The sequence below is a fragment of the Euprymna scolopes genome, chromosome 32, assembly GCF_053919585.1.
Source record: "Euprymna scolopes isolate OS-2025 chromosome 32, ASM5391958v1, whole genome shotgun sequence".
Lineage (NCBI taxonomy): Eukaryota > Metazoa > Mollusca > Cephalopoda > Sepiida > Sepiolidae > Euprymna > Euprymna scolopes.
The window spans coordinates 34,281,982-34,299,299 of record NC_136513.1 but is presented as its reverse complement, the minus strand read 5'-3'; the positions used below and the strand labels follow the sequence as shown (position 1 = coordinate 34,299,299).

The following is a 17,318-nucleotide window of genomic DNA, read 5'->3' as shown; positions in this document are numbered from 1 at the left end:
CCCACCTGATTCTCAATATAATGAAAGGCAAAGATAGCCCCGAGGAAACACTCTACATACTTCCTTGGGCTTCCATACTTGTAAGAAAGAAAACCCTGACTCAAGACATACTCTGCCAACTGCTTGGGGGTTTCACACAAAAAGATCTAACTAATTTGCATATTCTTTTAAACATTAATTTTAATTAATTCCCTATTTGTTTTTTTTCGGTTTTATTATGGGATGATCGTCTTTAGGTAACTATTACGTGTAATTATATTCATGCAGATATTCTACGTGATTTATACATTCTATTTGCGTGATATTTGCGTAAAAATATTATAGTAAACAAAAACCTCTTTATATATATATATATATATATATATATATATATATATATATATATTTATATTTATGTATGCGTTTGTATATATTTGTTTAAAAAACTTTACCTACCAAACTCCTCTGTCGGTTTTTAGTCTACAGACATGAAACTTAATATTTAAGGTATTTGAACTCATGCGAAACTTTATATTTGGGTTTTAGCCGGGGGAAAATCGGCGAAAAAGTGTTAAAATTTTAAAAAGAAAATGGAATTTTCCATGTAATGGTATAACGACGACATTACGAATATGCATGAGCGTAACGTAATAGCTATTGGTTCATGTTTTAATTTTTAACCTTGCAGCAAACATGTCTTCATAGCTCAGGCATTAACGTCAAAGGAAAAAGTAAATCGTAGGCTAAAAGATTTGGTTTCGATTCTCGGTGGTGGCACACAAGTCATTAAAAAACAAAACTTTTTAAATCATTACTATATACTGGGTCCAACATAATATAATAATAAATACAAAATCCGCATTAATTAAAATATCATATTTAAGCGTATTTTACGACCGGGCAATATATATATATATATATATATATATATATATATATATATATATATATATATATATATATATCCACAAGCATGTATTCCGTCGTTGTATGACGCCTTAACGGGATCTAAATCTCTTTATAAATGTCATTTATTTGTTTACTTTGTTTGAGGTACTTTGGAACGAAAAGCATTCTACCTAAATCAAATTGTGAATAATTGTCTCTTCATCAATCCCAGGTGGGAGAGCGACACGTACACTTTTAGGAATATAATTATCCACGGACACGTGTTTCGTCATAATACAACGGGTCAAAGAGGATTAACCAAAGGAGATTCTAAAGCCGGAATTCCAACCGCCTGAACGTATCGTGTTAAAAAAAATATATATAAATGTCATTTATTTATTTGTTCACTTTGTTTTCATAAGTTTTGAACAAAAGGCACTTGACCTAAATGCTAGTTGGGAATAATTTTTCTTTCGCTAACACGATGCCGCCATATACAGTGTGCCTGAAAAATGTGCTCACACTTCGATTGACGACGAGACCTTTATTTATGAACATGGATTGAAATGAAATAGCTTCGAATACAGAACACAATTCCATCGGGTTGACAAGAAAGTTCTTGCGGTTTTTAACTTTAAATTCAGACGAATATATTTCAGCTCAGCCCCCCAAAAAATTATTGATAAAAATACACATGAAATGGCACTTGGAAAAACCCTTGGTTATACAAATGAAACAAAAAGAGGAGCCCCCCCCCCCAGTGAGTGATTGTGAATCAAAACACTTTTGCCAACGCAAAACAGGTGCTCGTCTGAGTTCCAATTTATGTCCCCCCTTGTCCTAACTTTCACGAAAAACACTCGTCTATATCTGAAGCCACTATCAATAATTTTCCCCCACTTTTTATCTATGCCTAAGCCTAAACGTAGATTCCATGAACGAAGCTTCTTTCTTAGAACTGGACGTCTGTGGAACTTTGTTCCGTTTTCCTGCTTTCCCACTGACTACAATATGGCTGTCTTCAAGTCGAACGTGAACAAATTCTTGATGACAATCCCCTTAAATAATCTAATTTACCGAATTTCCACTGCTAGCGATGACTACGGCATGTTGCCTTTGACCATTTTACACTCATTAACCCGTATCCTCGAGTGGCCTCCGGGCCTTAATAAGTAGAGACTCCTTTGTAAAAGCAGAAAATATGTCAGTAAAGTAAAACCTTGCATTCTGGTGGCGATGGAGTCGCTGAAGGCGTTTTTTTTTTTTATATCACTTAAGTTTTCGAAATATTTCTCGCTCAGAAAGTTGTCGAGATGCTTGAAAAAGTGGTAGTCGGTGAGCGAGGATCTGCAGAGTATGGCGGATGAGGCAGAGTTTTATAGTCCAATTTGTTCGACTTCTGCAGGTTTAGCAACGTGGAGTCAGGCATTGTCATGGAGGAGAATTGAGCCTTTTCTGTTGACATGCTGGGTGTTGTCGAAGTTTCTGATGCATTTTATCCATTTGTTGACAGTACTTATCCACCGTAATGGTTTCGCCTGCAGTAAAAAAAACTGTAATGGATGAGACCGGTCGAAGACCATGAAACGGTCACCATGACCATCTTTTGGTGCAACTCTGGCTTCGGGAAGTGTCGTGGGGCTTCATCGGCGTCTAACCACTGAGCTGAGCATCGACAGTTGTAAAGAACCCAATTTTTATCATAAGTCATAACCTGTTTGAAAAATGGGTAGTTCTTGTTGCGTAAAAGAAGGGAAGATGGCACTTCAAAACGGTGTTTTTTTTTTGGTTATCATTCAACTCGTGAATTCTTTTGTCTTTCCAATCTCTTTCAAGTGATTGGAAACCGCCGTATACGTTGTGTCTAATTCAGAAGCAAGTTCACGAACAGTTGCACGTGGAATGGCGTCGACTAAGGCTATTAATTAATCCTTGTCAACATCCGACAGCCGACCATTACGCTCGTCATCTTCAAGACTCTCGTCGCTGCCATGAAATTTCTTAAACCACCATTATCCTGTGCGTTTAGTAGTGGTTCCTGCGCCAAATGCTTTGTTGATATAGAGAGCTGTTTCAGTAGCTTTTCAGCCTAGCTTGAATTGAAACGAAAAAAAAAATGTGCGAATTTGCTTTTTTTTCTATCTTGTATTAACTGTTTTGAAAAGAAAGACATAATTGTTTTAAAACGAGATTAAGTTAAACGATTAGATAGTGCGAACAACGCTGTTTAAAATCTATATATCTATAAAAGTGAACGTCTCTGTGTGTCTGTGTGCGTACATTTCCCTACGCAATAACTCTGTCAATTTTAAGTCTACAGACTTGAAAATCTTTGTGATCGGTTTTCGGACAGAAATTTTGTTGTTAAAGGGTCAGAGTTCAACGATTTGACCTTTGAGAACTCTACCAAACCCCTCCGACAATTTTGTGTCTAAACACTTGAAATTTTAGATATAGTTTCCTTTGACATGGATCGAAGTTAATAACTTGATTTGAGCCCAATAATAAAAGTTAAGGGGTCATGATAGGGGTCAAAGTTAAAAAAAATTGACCGCTTTTTTTTTCTTTTTTTTGCTCAACGTACACTTCCAAGCACCCGGGCAACGCCGGGCTGAAATTCTAGTTATATATAAAGTAACTTATTGCTCAAGATGGCAAATGATACATAAACATAAAATCTTCCTCTATTCTAAGAACAACAGGTAAGTTCAAAAATTTTCTCATTATCTTATACAGCCCCGAGCAACGCCGGGTGGCCTTGCTAGTTGTATATAAAGTAAACTTATTTGAAAGAACATCGTTTGAAACCAAAATTGAAAACCCTGCAAGAACTTTCTTCTCAACTTAATTAATTAACTAACTAATTAATTAACTTAATTAATGAATAATCGTCTTCGCGAATTTTCAAATTTAACCATTATTGTCCAAACAACGCTGATAACGCGCACCAAACCTCATGAAACATGTCATTACAGTACATTTTACAGACATCATGTATTATTTAAAATATATAGTTGTCTACAAATACGTGTTTCCTCGTTATGCAACTCATTATTGAAACTGAACCTATCGAGATTAAAAAACCAGAGCAAAAGCCTGAAGCGCTGCAATTCTCCACTAGTGTAACGTAGTGCATACGAGCGCGTGGATAAAATATCAGCAGCAGAGAAGGATCGCTGACTTGTGAAGAGATTAGCAGCAGCAGTAGCCGAAAAAAAAGCATATATGCAAATTAGGAAGTGTACGCGTGAAAAAAAAAAGGAGAAAAATGCACCACGTGGTCGGGAGAAGCAAAGTGCACGTCAAAGAAAACGGGCGTGTAAAATCGAGAACGAGAATGGGCAAGCTGTGGCTAACATGGGGTCTAAGAAAGGAGAAACGAACCAGGCTAGATGGACATGTGGGAGCGGGAGACATGTCGTGTCGAGACGGGAGAGTAACGGTAATACAAACTTTTGTTAAAAAAGAAAAAAAAAACCCGGATTTTTAATTTGTTTTTGCTTTTATGCAAAACTTGTAATATTCATCCCATGAGGTTCATTCATTCCAGTGGTGTCTTGCCTGGTACAGGCATTGATGGCTATGACTCTCCATCTATTATTCTGTCCTTCGAGGAATCCATGCATTCATTTTTTCTCATCATTCAGAATCCCATTCATACTGTTTCTCGATTGTGTTTTTGACGTATTGCCATAGCTTTCTTTGCAGTTGAACAAACAGAAGGTTGCAGTTTCTTTCTGTCCGAGCAGTGCCCAGGCAGGGCGATTATCCTGGCCATTGCACCCAGAGGTACCTTCTGCTCAGCACAAATACAAAACCATGAACAGAATTATCCCCGATTACATCAGTCACCTGCTTTTCATGACCTCACGTTACCCTGATCAGGGAGCTGAAGTGGATTATTGAGCTTGCTCAAGGGTCTCTCGCAGACTAGTGGAGAGAAGGAGGCGCTTTAATTTTACTTTGCTATTAGTGCTGACTGGTCACCATATACAGCGCCTAGTATTCGCAAATGGTCACCCATCTAGTACTGGCCAGGCTCATCGTTGTTTAACGTAAAAAACAGATAATTTGTAGCAGACGAAATTGCAACATTCTCGCGGCTGGAGATTTTGAATACACTTCCTTCTTGACTTTAATCAGAAGCCAGTTCTCAGTCACGTGACCGAGTTTATAAAAGGTTAAACCGGCAAAAGCACGCACACAAGCGCGTGCGCGTGCTCTCTCTCTCTCTCTCTCTTTCTCCCTCTCTCTCCCTAGATCTTGGACGGACAACAAATCCACGTGGAACGGACCTGACCACCCCCAACTTCTCTTGTGGGACTCAAGAGTACTCACCCGGCCTTCGGGCAGGGGGTTCGACTAAGACGTGAATGCAACTAAGCAAACATGGCTGTTTGCACACACGAACTCATCCTACAGTACTGTCTCTAATCTTTCGTGACACACGTTTCTACTACTAACTTCTAGAAAAATAATAATAATAGTAATAATAATAGTAATAGTAGTAGTAGTAGTAACCACCACCATCATCATTATTATTATTATTATTGTTATTGTTATTGTTGTTGTTATTATTATTATTATTATTATTATTATTATTGTTGTTATTGTTATTGTTATTATTATTATTATTATTGTTATAGTTATAGTTATTGTTGTTGTTATTATTATTATTGTTGTTGTTGTTGTTGTTATTGTTATTATTATTATTATTGTTGTTGTTGTTGTTATTATTATTATTATTATTATTATTATTATTATTATTATTATTATTATTATTATTATTATTTCTGTTATTCTTGGCCTTCAGGCCAGGAAAAAAAATCGTATATATGCACACTTATGTACATAAATTTTACAAAAACGCTGGGGAATTTATTTATTAAGTAGGTTTAACTCCACGGAGTGAATGCGGTATTGTGGTAAATGGTGCCAGTCAAGATTAATTTCACGAGTTGTATAGACAATTGAAAGACCCTGCACTCACCCCCCGCCAATTCCTTATAGGGCTTCATGCCTAAGTTTCTTGTTTGTGTTTTTTGTTGTTGTTGTTTTTCAACATTCAATTGTAAATTTTTAACCGGCAATAAACTCTATTTTTTTTATAATTTTACATAGGTACCAACACTTATCAAGACCAAGAGGCCACTCGAGGATAAAGGTTAATGAGTGTACAGTAGAAATTGGACAATATAGAAATTGTTAGTAATGGATATTCGGTAAATTTGTTATCTTATATAGAACGGCTCATCAAAAACTTGCAGTTCTAAGAAAGAAGCTTATATATACACGATATACTGACGATATCATGACTGATACATTTTGAAAGTTTTTTTTACTGACCAGACTACCCCTTTTTGGGGGAGCTGGTTCACCCCACATTAAAAACCAACCTCATGTTTAACTTTGCCCTCGTGGGGAGGCAAGTAAACACCAAAAAAATAAAAATAAATAAATAAAAATAATAATCCAGCATGGCAACCAAACTTTAATACGGCACGTACATGAACTTTTTCTCTTTCAACAGGACTGTCTAATCTTTAATCTACGTCCCCATACGGCAACGCTTTCCACAACTAACCCGTTTCCTTATTCTTACTAACGAAGATAACAAATAAAGCCGTTATTAAATGTTAGAGTTGGACTTCTTTTCTTGTCTTTCATTTCTACAAATTTCTATGTTCTACATTGGACAGGATGCATGAGTTGCTGTACTTACTTGCCTGATGTGAAAATTGTGGCCTCTTTAGGTAAATATCTGTTATCATCGTAAATCCATTTGTTAATTTTTTGTCTGCTCTGCTGCTGAAGGTAGTGGTAATGGTTGCTGGGCGATCTGTCCGGTTGTTGGTTCCCAAACCGTGAAAAAGCGCCATACGGTCGAGCTTGGGCGTAAGACGCGCGGCTCGAGCAATCCACAGGAGACGGACGCAGCTGTAGACATAGCCAGACGCAAAGGACTCCAACCGATAACGGATTCATCCTAGAACGAAATAATAATAATAATAATAATAATAATAATAATAATAATAATAATAATAAGTAAAAAAAAAGTACGTTTATATATTGCAGTGATGGGATGCTTCAAATATTTTCCCGATGAGTATACAATTACCGATTGGGTTCTAAATTCCAAATTCCGATAAAATTGCCGAGTCTGTTCTAAATTATCGATTCCGTTCTAAAATACCGATTCCGATACAATTACCGATTCTGTTCTAAATTCCAGATTCCGATACAATTATCAATTCGGTTTTAAATTTCGATTCCAATACAATTGCCGATTCCGTTTTAAATTCCGATTCCAATACAATTGTCGATTACGTCCTAAATTCTTTTCCGATATAAATACCGATTCCATTCTAAATACAAATATCGATTCCGATACCGATTCTTTTTTTAAAAAAAATATCTAAATATTTAGCGATACAGTTGTTGTTATTTTTTAATTTTCGGATTGTCGTAAAACACTCAAGTAATATGTTCATATATTTTCGGAAGAGTCAGCTGTGCTCTATAGATTTTAGTTTTGTAATCTAGTTGGTTTATTATGCAAGTTTTGGTTTTAAAAAGTTATGTACATTTTCTTTACTTCAGTATCTTAGGATTTGACTTTACTGATTAACGTTGAAATATATATTATTTAATTGGAATTCACGAAGGCCAGAGGAATAGTTGGCCGAAACGTCGTGAAACAATTAAGAAAGCTAAGGATAATAATCCGCAATAAAATCAATAAACGTTGAACTAGTTTCAGAAAACTGATAACACTGAGCGTTCGTTGATAAATTACACTGCCCCCCCCTCTCCGCAAATGTCATAGTGCCTTAGATGTTTCAGCTGTTTTTATCTGGTTCCAGAAATGCTGTCACTTTTTTTCTCTCAGGTCTGGTTTTGCTATGGTATACCTTCCTCTGTAGGAAGCCGATAACTAGAATAAAAACAGTCAAATCGAAGAAACAATATTTTTATGTAACTTTAAGACACATATTCATTAAATCACACCCAAATATTCATAATTAAAGCTCAAAGCTGTAAAAAAAATGCTGACATTATCATCCATAAATTGACGTGTTACTGGTTTTCTAGAATGGGTGGTGGTGTCTACGGCATCGTCGCGTTTGATAGATCAACAGTAGTCTGCAAGCATGATGGCATTCCAACTAGCATCCACCTTGCTGATCTCTTGATGGAAGCACTCCCCTTGCTCGAGAACGGACACGATGGCTGTGCAAAAAATGTAACTTGATGCTCATATTTACACCCAGTTGATGAAGACTTATGAGAAATGTTTAATCAAGTTCTTTGTAATTGGGCGCCTTTATTTTTCCAAATAAGAATTTTACGACATTCGTAAACGCCATCCAGGCACTCAATTCTGTAGGATTCATAAAATTACAGCAATTTGCGTCATTCATTAAATTTCGGATCTGTGGTCCATCAAAAATTCCAGGTTTTTATTTCTCTATGGTTAGGCCTGGAAATTAGGTTATTAAGAGTGCTCAATAAAAAAAAAAATAGCAATATATATTTTATTAATATAAACAATTTGCGACACTGGACATATTAATGTTTCGGAAAAATATTTAGTTAAAACCATCTGACTTAATAAATGATTGCTTTCTACTGAAGAACTCAGTCGTAGAAAGCAACCACTATTATTTGTTAATGATTTATTAAGTCGCCCGACGAGGACTTCTGGCATTAACCGACCATTTGTCCGAAGCATAAACATGCCCAGTGTCACGACTATGTAAATTTGTTTATATATATATATATATATATATATATATATATATATATATATATATATATATATATATATATATATATATATGGTGCCCGGAAAACCCGTACCCGGAAAACTCGTCTCCGGAAAACCCGTACCCGGAAAACTCGTACCCGGAAAATCCCCCTTTTTGCTAGGTAGGAAAACTGGTCCCTTATTGAATAAATATCGATTGAAAACACATTTTTTTACCGTTCTTGAAGGAGATGTTGTTTTTAAAAGAGACTATGCATTCCCATAATATTAAAAAAAACAACATTTTTTTAACTCTTGCTTAAAAAAAATAAACTTGATCACGGAGTCAAGATACGAAAAACGAAACCAAATATTTATTAAAAAATACTCTAGTTTTAACGCTTTTTGTCTAAAGAAAGAAAGCACGTATTATCAAAGAAAGCAATTATTTTATTTAGAAGAATTAATTCAGTTTAAATAATTCTTGTGTTATTACAAAACAAAAAAAAGGAAGCACGATCTTATGTAATTTTGTGTACCGCGCTGAAATAATAACGTTATTATTTCGAAAGCCATTCTTAAAATGGGGAGGAGAGGTTATCGTTTCAAAAAGTCATTTGGGGGGCACTTGTGCAGTACTTAAAAATATACAAATTTATTTTCTTTTTGAGGTGGGGGAGGCTCGTTTTAAAACTGTTTCTACCTCAGCATTTTCTTCAATTTCCGGACATTTATTTTGTTGAGTGCGACATTACTTGTTATTTCTTTTTAACTAAATGAACTCTTTAAAATAAGTTTAAATACCAAAAACTTACAAAGCTAGGTAGAAAATGAAAACTTAGAAAAATCAATTTAATTTTTTTAAAACAATAAACATGTAAAAATATTTTTAAAAATATTATGGGATGTGCATTATTACCTAAAAATATACAAATTTATTTTCTTTTTTTTTTTCGGGAGGAGAGCTCGTTTTAAAACTATACCTACCTTAATATTTTCTTTAATTTTCTATTTTTGAGTAATTATCCTCTTAAAAAAATTAATTTAATTTTTTTAAAACAACAGTAAACAAGTAAAAATATTTTTTAAAAAAATATTATGGGATATGTATTCTCTTTTAAAGACAATATCTTCTTCAAGAATGGTCATAATAAAATGTGTTTTCAATCGATGTTTATTCAATAAGGTACCAGTTTTCCTACCTAGTAAAAAGGGACGGGTTTTCCGGGTACGAGTTTTCCGGAGACGAGTTTTTCGGAGAGGATTTTTCCGAGGACGAGTTTTCCTAAATTCATATATATATATATATATAAGAACAAGTGGCGATTTACAAATCAATAAGTACATACATATATTTGTTCAGTTGTAGTAGGTAAAATGTCTTACTTGTTATGTCTGCGACAATATCCATTATTAATTTCGGAAAAAAAATTCCCTTTTCAAATGGTGGGCGTAACAGATCGATTCAAATATATATATATATATATATATATATATATATATATATATATATATATATATTGTATATGTATATATAAAATATACGTATAGTGTTAGAATCTGATTCCCGACCCCAGAAGAGTTCAAGTGAAACAGTGTTGTAATTTTAACGTTCACAGGGAACATGAGTTGGAACAGATACATCGAGAGCATTGCCAAAGCTGCTGCGGAAAAAGGCGGGCTTTCTCTACCGTGCTAGAAAGCTACTTACGCCTGAAAGTATCCTGTACCTCTACAAGGCTACCATTCGCCCATGTATAGAGTACTGTTGTCACATTTGGGCTGGTGCATCTGCTACTGACAGGGTTCAAAAGAGAGTTGCCAACCTGATAGGTCATGAATTGCCATCTAAGCTTACGCCGCTGTCCCATCGACAAAATGTTGAATCCCTCTGCTTGTTCTACAAGTATTTTAATGGTAAATGCTCTGACGAACTACAAGCACTTGTATCCCCTCGACGTAAATATCCCCGACAAACCCGACAAGTAGCTAAATCCCACCCCTATACAATAGAGATCCCTAGGTGTATGAAAGCCTTCTACATCAATAGTTTCTTTCCCAGAATTGCTAGACTTTGGAACTTTCTTCCGGGATTCTGCTTTCCCAACTGTACTGACATGCAGAAGTTCAAGTTTAATGTGAACAGCCATCTTGCTGCTCGTCTCCCTTCATAATGTCTCTGCAACTTATGTCTTGAAAGCGTCGAACTCTAACAGACAATTTCCAATTTTCTTTATGTAACGTGCAATGTCAAGCTGCACACATTATTGCTCTTGTGTCTCCAGCTCTGCCATGAGAGTCTGGGAGTTTGCCAGCGCTAACGTTTTTTTTTTTTTTTCAATACCATGCGATCTAACCACAGTATCTCTGCGATTGATCAATATATCGCAATCGACGTAATGGTCACCCCTGTTTTAAACCAACGCGTTTCAAGACAACACATTATTACGTCATGGCGCGATGAATATAAATTTTTAAAAATTACGATAGATGGCCCAGCAGAAAAATAATTATATATAAAAATAGAATTTATCAAATTATCGAATTGTATTGTATGTTTTAATGTGAAAGAGTTATGCGACCAATTCAGTTTGACAAACTGAATTATCTTCCTGGAATTAAATTAAGTGTCAGCCATTTTAAAACCAAACGACTTTTAGCAAACGTAATTATTGGCGATTTTTTGTTAAAAATACATCTAGCGCATCTGCTGCATTATTTTTCGTAATTTAGACTAATTTCGGCATGGCACGTAAGTACGTAATAATGTTTTCCTCCTAAATGCCTTCGTTTAAAGGATCACCAATGCAAAGAAGCACCAAAAAGTGAAATTTCGTAGCTAGTTAGATTACAATAATTTTATCAACAAAGCTTAAAACAACTTTACCTTAATAAAATTAATGATAGGATTATAAAAATTTGGTCCAATTAATAATCTAATGACGAAATAATGCTGTAATCATTAAATTTCACTTTAAAATTATATATTAAACAAATATTTGAAAATAAACAAAACAAAAGAAAAACAACTAAACAAAAAAAAACCAAACAAACAACAATAAACAAAAACAAAACAAAGCAGAAAACAACTAAACAAACAAAAACAAACAAACAAACAAACAACAATAAACAAAAACAAAACAAAGCAGAAAACAACTAAACAAACAAAAACAAACAAACAAACAAACAACAATAAACAAAAACAAAACAAAGCAGAAAACAACTAAACAAACAAAAACAAACAAACAAAAAACAAACAAGCAACAATAAACAAAAACAAAACAAAGCAGAAAACAACTAAACAAACAAAAACAAACAAACAAAAAACAAACAAGCAACAATAAACAAAAACAAAACAAAGCAGAAAACAACTAAACAAACAACTAAACAAACAAAAAACAAACACGCAACAATAACAAAAACAAGACAAAGCAGAAAACAGCAAACGAACAAACAGCACAAGTAAAAAAATCAAAACAAGAAAAATCCCACCTCTACACTGTAGAGATCCATAGGCCCCGTAAAGCCTTCTACTCGAATAGCTTTTTTCCCTCGGACTGCTGCACTTTGGAATTCCCTCCCGGGCCTTTGCTTCCCTGACTGTACTGGCATGCAGAAGTTCAAGTGTAATGTGAACAGACATCTTGCTGCCCAACTCCATAAATAGCATCCGTACAAATCTGGCCCCAAAGAGTAATCCGTCACGAATAAGTGGCCCCGTGCCTTGTTTGGGGTGAACCCCCTCCAAACAACAACAACAACAACAATAATAATAATAATAATAATAACAACAACAATGATAAACGGCTATTGCGATAACACAATCATTTGTAAGTGTTAATGAAAAAGATGGAAAGTACTGGAAAACTGAGGAGACTTATTGTCATTCAGATACTACGGAACACAATCGGTCGTATAATCCCTGATGATGCTCTTTGTGAGAACTCCAAGTGAGTACAAACAACCCAACGTTAATTTTAAAGCGGTGCGATTGCGGAGAAACAGAAACATGCTTGTTATCTTGTACATACAGAGGGCATTTTAGCTACGTGCAAATATGGTGGAAAAAATAGGGGGGGGGGCATAGTTTTGATAGCCGGTTTATCATAATTTTTTCGTAGATTCCCGACTACTTTCTGATTGATTTAAAAAAAAAAATGCCTGGGTAGCCTCGTCGGCATTCGCCGATAAGGACGCTTCATACAATTAGCTTTAAACTAGCTCCTTATCAGATGGGGGAAGGCAAAAGGTGGACTCTTCCTCCCGTCTAGAACTGCACACAGAATCAGCATGACACCGTAATCAACGGGGGCCAATTCGTTACAGGGATGTTTTAATCTTTGATGATTTTTCGAATGTAAAAATAATTAAAAAAAAAAAAAAAAAAAAAAAAAAAACTCCGGAAATATTTCGGAGATCTCATTTTTAAATTCTTAGAAAGAGAAAACAAATAAAAAAAAAAATTAAAAAAATATATACTAACCGTCAAGTAAATTTGTATTATAGTCAAAGCAAGGGAACTTTTCTCGATTCCTTTCGCTTAATAGAGTGGAGGCGTCGTTTTTTATATAATTATCATAAAGCCACCGACAATATCTGTGGTGGACTTTGATGTTAGTTTGAACCTGTTTGTTCAGATAAATGCCGGGAAATTAAACTTAGATTCTATTTATTTATTTATTTGTTTGTTTAGAAAATCAAAGAGCAAAGGTAACACTATTTCTAAAACAAACAATAAACAAACGATTATATTTAAAGAAAAACATAGTTATTTATAGACGTGAATGCAAAATTAGATTGCAAGGGCATCACATCCATTCATAATATCAAGCATAAACATCACGTGCGACAGATTTATTTAGCACACGTACACACACACACACGTACACACACACACGTACACACACACACACACACACACACACACACACACACACACACACACACACACACACACACGTATACACGCGCACGCCCGCACACGCACGCGCACACACGCACAGGCACGCGCACACAAATATTTTCCCTTTATAAGGCCACTAGCCTGGGTGATTGCGTTCCCCGGGTGTTAAGCAAAAAAAAAAAAAAAAAAGTGGTAGTAGGCAGGCAGGCTCGAACCCATACTGCAAAGGAGGAAAAGAACGTGAAAAAAAAAAGAAAAAAACGTTACGTCTTTGCTGTTGTGCCCATCGCCAAACCGGAAGTGACGTAGGTTTAAATTAAGGCTAGTCAATCGAAAAGAGAGGATAACTTTCGAAAAAATCGGCGAAAAAAAGCGACCAGTCCCTGTAGAAAAGCGCCCAGCTAAGGGTGAAAGAATTACTGTTTTTAGCCAATTCTTCGATATTTGTCGTCCGAAGGGTCGAGCTTCAAAACGATAACTATCTTGTGGGAATCCGTCGCCTATGTCTAAAGTTTTAGGCATACATACATACATACATACATACATACATACATACATACATACATAGATTTAAACAGATAGGTGAAATTTATATTATAGATGGTCACCTGTCATTCGGGCCAAAATCACAGTGTAGTCTCTGTTCTGATGCTGCACTAAGCAATTTGTCCTTGGTCAGTGGAGAGGAAACCCTCTATAAAGGCAATTTTTATTGTTGCCTACTTCCAGAATGCCCCTTTCTGGGGAGCTGGTTTGTCCCCACATCAAAAACGACATTGCGTTACATTTTACTTTCGTGACGAAATAAATAAATATCAATAGACAGAGAGGCTACCTAGCTAATTATGGAATGCGTAAAACTTAGGAACATCACGATACAGAACTCCGAAAATGTGACATTGATACATGTTCATTGACTCAGTTCTGAGGCAGCGCGTCCAGGACTGCAAAACACAATGTGAAAGGAGATCGTCAGCACATCTCTGAGCAAACACCTAATCTGATTATCCAGTGGGTCTAATGTGAATGTATATCGTCGCAGGGTTGGTGTGTTCTGTCGCAGCACAGGGCGATATTTAAGCATTGCAGTAGGATAAGAACTATGAAATAATCTGTAGACAACAGAAGCGACTGTTATATTTAGGTGAGTAGACAGCAGATCTAACTCAAGCGAATTTAGGAAAACTCGTCCACGGAAAACGCATACAGGAAAAACTCGTCCACGGAACACTCGTCGAGAGAAATCTTGTCCACAGAAAAAACTCGTCCATTTTTTGAAGTAGGAAAACTGGTCCATTATTGAATAAATGTTGATTGAAAACACATTTTATGACCGTTATTGAAAGAGATATTGTTTTTAAGAGACTACACTCCTCCATAATTAAAAAAAAAAAGAAAGAAAACGAACACTTAGAAAAATCAATTTTCTCTCCTTTGAAACAACAGTAAACAAGTAAAAAACATGTTTAAAATATTATGAGGGTGTGCAGTCTCTTTTAAAGACAATATCTCTTTCAAGATCGGTCATAAAATGTATTTTCAATCGATATTTATTCAATAATGGACCAGTTTTTCAACTTCGCAAAAATGAAAGAGTTTTCCACAGACTAGTTTTCTGTGGACGAGTTTTCCGTGGACGTGTTTTCTGTGGACGATTTTTCCGTGAACGTGTTTTCTGGGCAACGATCCAAGCAGATCATACATTTCAAAGTGAACATATAATCATTATGACTATTTTAATTCAAATTCTTTTTTTCGTTTTTGTTTTTTTACGCTGTACCCTAACTTAATCACCTGATGAGATTTTTATCCTTATCCTGGTTTGATTCATTCTCTGTTCTACCCAGAAAATAAATTAAATAAAATAATTAATAAGAACACTGTTAAACTTTCATTCTCGACCGATGCTAATCTAGGTAATACTATGATAAGTTCTAATAATGGAAAAATTAACAAAATAATTAATAAAGATAGGATTGGATCAGGTAAAATTTAATTTGGAGAGAAAATGTAACTGTAGAATACATAACGAATGCCCATTGGAGGACAACTGCTTGATTTCTGAAATTGTATACAAATGTGAAGTTAAGGCGGATAACAGTAAAAAAAACATATACCTAGGGGGAACTGAATGTTTTTTAGGGACTGGTACCAAAACCATGTTGAATCATTTAAATTTAGACCAGAGAATGAAGCAAATCGGGATAGGGATAATGATAGAAATAAGGATAGAACAAAAATTAAAAATTAGGTGATTGGCTTAGGGAACTACGTAAGATTAAAAAGAATTTGAATTAAAATGGATCAGTAGTAGATAAAGCTTAACAGTATAAACCGAGTAAATCAAAAAGATGTAATCTATGTTTACTTGAATTTTAAAGAGGAAACTATAAACACAAATTTTCACTCCAAACAAGACACAGTGCCACTTTGAAGCAGAAGGCTACTATGCGGGACATAAGTTGAAGGGATATTATGAAGAGACATGAGCAGCAAGATGCCTGTTCACTCTACATTTGAACTTCTGCATGCCAGTACTGTTGGGAAAGCAGAATCCCGGAAGGGAGTTCCACAGTCTAGCAGTTCTGGGGAAGAAACTCTTGGAATAGAAGGCTTTTTTACACCAAGGGATCACTACTGTGTAAGGGTAGAATTTAGCTGCTTGTCGGAGGTATTTACGCCGAGGGGGTACAAGTGCTTGTAGTTCGTCAGAGTAATCACCATTAAAGTACTTGTAGAACAGGCAGAGGAATGCAACATTTTGTCGATGGGACAGAGGCTGAAGCTTAGATGACTGTTCAGGTTGGCGACACTGTTTTGAACTCTGTCCAGAAGTGAGAGACTAGTAGCAGATGCACCAGCCCAAATATGACAACAATACTCCATACATGGGCGAACGGTGCATACTTTCAGGCGTAAGTAACTTCTAGCACGGTAGAAAGAGCCCACCTTCTTCGCAGCAGCCTTGGCAATGCTCTGAATGTATCTGTTCCAACTTATGCTCCCTGTAAACGTCAGGCCGAGGAGTTTAAAGGAAGTACTTTCAGGGAATGTGTTTTGGGCTATTGCTATTGGTGGTAGAGAAGGTTTCTTGTAATTATTGAAGGAAACAAGCTTAGTCTTGGCAGCATTGAATGTGACCATCCATTTATGTCTCCATTCCACTAAAGATTAGATCACCAACTTAACAGATAGAAACTAAAATGATTATAACCCAAATAGAAGTAATTTTAATTTTGATACTAGTTATAAATGATAAGGTTCTGAATCAGAACATCTCGCTCAGTAAGGATTACCATAATAGACAGATGACACCTGGCCGTCTTAAAAATACTCTCCGTCAACCAGCAAAGAATAACAGAAAAGATCGTGGTTAGAAGAAGCAGAAGGCAACAACGAAAAACATACTTTGAAAGTCCGAACACCTGAGCACATCGAAATTCGTGAGCAACAACGAGGAAGAGTGATAGATGGAGAGCCGTAGTCATCACTACCTGTACCAAACAGGACATCAATCGAATGAAATGAATCGCAATGAGATATTCAAAACGATCATCATCATCATCATCATCATCATCATCATCATCATCATCATCATCATCACCACCACCACCACCACCACCACCACCACCACCACCACCATCATCATCATCATCATCATCACCACCACCACCACCACCACCACCACCATCATCATCATCATCATCATCATCATCATCATCATCATCATCATCATCACCACCATCATCATCATCATCATCATCATCATCATCATCATCATCATCATCATCATCATCATCA

The 17,318-nt window shown here is 35.7% G+C and overlaps 1 protein-coding gene across 3 annotated transcripts in view; it reads right to left on the bottom strand.

Moving 5' to 3' along the window:
- LOC145256250 (protein-glucosylgalactosylhydroxylysine glucosidase-like) overlaps positions 1 to 17,318 on the bottom strand; it is a 170,258-nt gene that overhangs the window by 81,614 nt on the left and 71,326 nt on the right. For 2 of the 3 annotated variants that reach the window (XM_080114906.1, XM_080114904.1), the window contains exon 2: positions 6,590 to 6,853. In XM_080114906.1, coding sequence (XP_079971032.1) covers positions 6,590 to 6,852 — 263 coding nt within the window. In that variant the 5' untranslated portion in view covers position 6,853. Of the gene's footprint in view, positions 1 to 6,589; positions 6,854 to 13,097; positions 13,227 to 17,318 lie in introns of those variants that run through there. The other variant, XM_080114905.1, reaches the window with a different exon arrangement.